The 3,927-nt window shown below is 34.1% G+C and overlaps 2 protein-coding genes and 1 long non-coding RNA gene across 4 annotated transcripts in view; 2 read left to right on the plus strand and 1 right to left on the minus strand.

Annotated features, from left to right (window-relative positions):
• The window catches only part of LOC125502845, a 1,925-nt gene extending 676 nt beyond the window's left edge, over positions 1 to 1,249 (minus strand). The window contains exon 1 of the long non-coding RNA XR_007280566.1: positions 841 to 1,249. This is a non-coding gene — a long non-coding RNA (uncharacterized LOC125502845). The remainder of the gene's footprint in view (positions 1 to 840) is intronic.
• LOC109545716 (cytochrome P450 6k1) overlaps positions 1 to 3,680 on the plus strand; it is an 8,985-nt gene extending 5,305 nt beyond the window's left edge. For both annotated transcript variants that reach the window (XM_048662111.1, XM_048662107.1), the window contains 5 exons: positions 1,709 to 1,738; positions 1,792 to 2,003; positions 2,303 to 2,515; positions 3,063 to 3,314; positions 3,400 to 3,680. In XM_048662111.1, coding sequence (XP_048518068.1) covers positions 1,709 to 1,738; positions 1,792 to 2,003; positions 2,303 to 2,515; positions 3,063 to 3,314; positions 3,400 to 3,563 — 871 coding nt within the window. In that variant the 3' untranslated portion in view covers positions 3,564 to 3,680. The remainder of the gene's footprint in view (positions 1 to 1,708; positions 1,739 to 1,791; positions 2,004 to 2,302; positions 2,516 to 3,062; positions 3,315 to 3,399) is intronic.
• The window catches only part of LOC109545046 (serine proteinase stubble), a gene marked incomplete in the record, with an annotated part of 47,849 nt that overhangs the window by 37,931 nt on the left and 5,991 nt on the right, over positions 1 to 3,927 (plus strand).

Here is a 3,927-nt window from a genome sequence, read left to right on the forward strand (position 1 = left end):
TTATATATAAATTATTATAAAATGTATACCTATCAAACATTTTAGAAATATTTTATTTTTTTCCCCTTTCTCCCTAGCCTACTCTATAGCTTTTTGGTCAGCTACAAGGAGGCTAAAAGACCTTCTCACTAGGGCGTACGCCGACGATCCCCCTAATTTTGAAAATTATTGAACCTAAAAAAATTTAAATTTAAATTATTACATTTTACATATGATTTTGCAGGAGCGTCACAAATAATTGCTTTGATTAATACTGCAAACTGTTGATTTTGATACAAGAAACCTTTATTGATAACTTCAGTTGCATCGTGCACAAAGTCCGACAAAAATGCATTGGGGTGTTGTGGCTTCTGATTGCCATGGTATATCCCTATTATTTCTACAATGTTTTTATTGCCCGAAATACTGGCTAATATTGGATATACCTGACTTGAGGAACTTTTAGCAAGTGGCAATTCGTCAATATTTATAAGAAGACCTACTGAATGATTCAAGGTGTTAATTGATTTTTGGCCTAAACGGTTAAAAATACTGTTGAGGCACTTATTTAGCCCAAAATGATAATAATGTCTGGGCATCACTGATTTTAGTTCAACAGACCTGACTGCTTGAAGCAAGGTTCTTGCATCCAAAGGCAACTCTTTACAAATAGGTTGTACTAGTTTTAATAAACCATTTAAAGCAGTATGGGCTATATTGTGCTGCATTGCCCATTCTATCAACTTTTCTTTAAATGATTTATTACTACTACTGCTGGTAAAACTATCATAAGTAGGATAACCTTCAAATTCATTGCCTTAACAATTCACTATTGTCATTGATATTACGATTTACGTGTACCTCCAACAATTGGTTCACTTGTACCTCCAACGTTGAGGTGAGCTGCACCCAGAATGTGAAACACTATCCGAACTCTCGCCACTATCCGAACTCTTAACGCAATTGTAATGTTTCTGTCTTTCGGTGGCTCTTTTGGCCCTCATGTGATATTTGGTTAGCTTACCACTTGCACTTGTTCGTTTCATGTTCGGTTCTGTATAAATCGTAAGCTCACAAAATTTTAAAAAGCTAAACAGCTAATCAGCCAAACACGTGTATAACTAACTGCAATGGACGATTTAATAAACTTTCACTGCAATCGGATGCACTCGAGCAAGTTCGTCAAAACGTCTTGTAGCAGGCATTTGAAAGTCGTCTTAAATACGTCTTGTGCCAGGCATTTACAAGACGTCTTGTAGCAGACGTCTTTAAGACGTCTTAAAGACGTCTTGTGCTGTCTGGGTATTTATTAACAACTTGTTATTCTGACTTAATTACCAATTGGTTGCATAACTTATGATGACCGATAATTTTTTTATTGCTTCATTTTATTTACGATGTTGATGTGCTTTGTCTATTCCAAAATCTTTTCAGCTTGTTTTAATTTAATGCTTCGCTGAATGGTTTCTGATTAATCAAGAATAATTGTTTTTTAATTGACAACGTAATGGTTTCATGTTTAAATATGGCTTCTATGTATAATATATGTGCATTATACTGAAAAAAAAGAGAGTATGAAATCAGGAAGGGCAGGAATCTAGATCCACTTTAAACACCAAGAAGTGTAAATAAATTGAGTGCAATATCACAAATATAGCTAATTGAATGCAAAACGTGTTCCAGCTCTTCTCTGAAGATAATGCAAATAACAAATTGTTTTCTGCTGTAGGTATCTTGGGAGGCAATTGTTTGATTTTCGGTAAGTTGAATTTTGCATTGTCTAAATTTGTAGCAATTCCAACTTTTTCTAAGGTACTCTACGGCTTTTCGATTGTTTTCCGGTTTTCTAGCCCCGAAGCTAGCCAATGCACTTGACATATCACTTTTTGATCCTCGCGTGCTTAACAGATTAAGCAGTATATTTGGAGAAATTCTATCAAGTAGAATCTCTACTCCCGAGCTCAAAGGGAAGGATTTGATTGATATAATTATCGAAGAGAGTAAAAACAAGAATGTCCATTTTGGTAAGTGCATTGAATTAAAAATGCATAATATAAAACACAAAGAAAGCGTTGAAATAATCAAACTTCCTAACGTCAATTGATTGTAGCAATTATGGTAAAACTTAAATCGGAAAATTGGGCATAGAGTAAAATTAACTTATTATGTATGGTTAACTTGCAATTTACTAACTGCAACTGCTTACTTAACTGCTGCGCTTACTGCAACTTATTAGCTGTAAACTACGTGGATAAAGATTGTACCTGAAATATGTATTATAAGTATACAGTATCCTGATTAAGCTAAATTTACATATTTTCAGATCAAAATGTAATGATGGCGCAAGCCTTACAGTTCTTTGCTGCAGGATTTGAATCAGTCAGTGCAATTTTGAGTTTTACACTGTATGAACTTTGCGTCAACCCACAGTTACAGGATCGCCTTAGAACTGAAATATTTGAAAACCTTGAGAAGCATGATGGAATTACCTGCGAGGGTGTGTCTGAAATGAAATTTTTAGATATGTGTATTGCAGGTGAGAAAAATGTTTGATATTTATATACACATATTTATAAAATAAAACACGCACACGTTTATAACAAACGGATGTCTATCGAGTATCTCTAAAGACACAATGAGTAACAGATGGTTTAATACAATTCTTCGTTAAACTCCTGAATTAAAGAAAGAAGTTACAAGTTTGATTGAGATCTCAATTCTTTGGATATTCTGCTTGGGTAGGTGTATATGAACTAAATGTGTGCTATCATAAATCAATTTCACCCGACTTGACTCAACGACTTGACGAAAACTCAACGATTTCAAAATTTGTAATCTTTATATAGGTTTTTATAATGCCAATTGGAGTTCTTGCGTTATACAAAATAGTTGATAGTGTTAACAGCACTTTTATCAAAAGATTTTCTAATATGCACAAGTAAGTCTATAAAATTTCCTGTAATCAATAATAATGTTAAGGCTCAAGGTTTAAGTTCAAAACTGTGGACTAAGTGTTTTATGTAACACAAATTTGTTGAAAAATTTCGATTTTGATATCCATTAAAAATTGTTTTTGATTCCAGAAACTCTGAGAAAATATCCAGCACTTCCATTTCTGGATAGAACTTGCTTGCGTGATTATAAAGTAGAAAATTCAGATCTCGTCATCGAGAAAGCTACGGCTGTTTACATTCCAATGTTTGCATTACATTACAATCCTGAGTTTTTCCCCCAACCTGAGAAATACGATCCACAGAGATTTGCGGACAAATCGAAAATCAATAAAGAAGGACTGTATTATGTTCCTTTTGGTGATGGGCCTAGAATATGTATTGGTAAGTGAAATCATACTAATATATGTATATCATTTAAGGCTTTCTGAAGATATTTAGATTAAACTAATTAGAATAATCCTCACAGGCAATAGGTTTGGGTTGTTGACTGTAAAAATTGGTTTGGTAAGTTTATTATCTAATTATAAGCTGGAAGCAACATCTCAAACTCCAAGGCCAATAAAATTCGAACCAAAAGCCCTGATTCTACAATCTAATGTGGGCGTACCTTTGAAATTTGTACCATTTTGATTTATTATAAAATATAGTAACATTTGAAGGTTAAAATGTATTGGCTATTTGTACCCTTCAAAAAGATCCTTAATGTATGGAGTAATGCATTAAATAAAGAGAAACCCATATTTAAAATTAGTGTTTTCAATTGGTTTATTCCAAACCCATCGGAATGCGTTACGGCGTCGTTGTCTGGCATTGATACAGACAAGTACGCAGTTCCCTCTCGCACGCATACAGCAGCCCGCGAACAGTAGGCGCTATTAACGTTCCTGTTCAAATAACATTTAAACAATGGGTACAGTTATTGCCCTAGTTTACGTCTCAATGCTAAATTCCTAAAACGGTACGCCCTTGTTAAGGATTCCCGTTAAGGTCCCAA

The sequence above is a fragment of the Dendroctonus ponderosae genome, unplaced genomic scaffold (genome assembly GCF_020466585.1).
Source record: "Dendroctonus ponderosae isolate FM_Combo_2020 unplaced genomic scaffold, Dpon_F_20191213v2 Dpon_F_20191213_1, whole genome shotgun sequence".
In the NCBI taxonomy this organism is placed as follows: domain Eukaryota; kingdom Metazoa; phylum Arthropoda; class Insecta; order Coleoptera; family Curculionidae; genus Dendroctonus; species Dendroctonus ponderosae.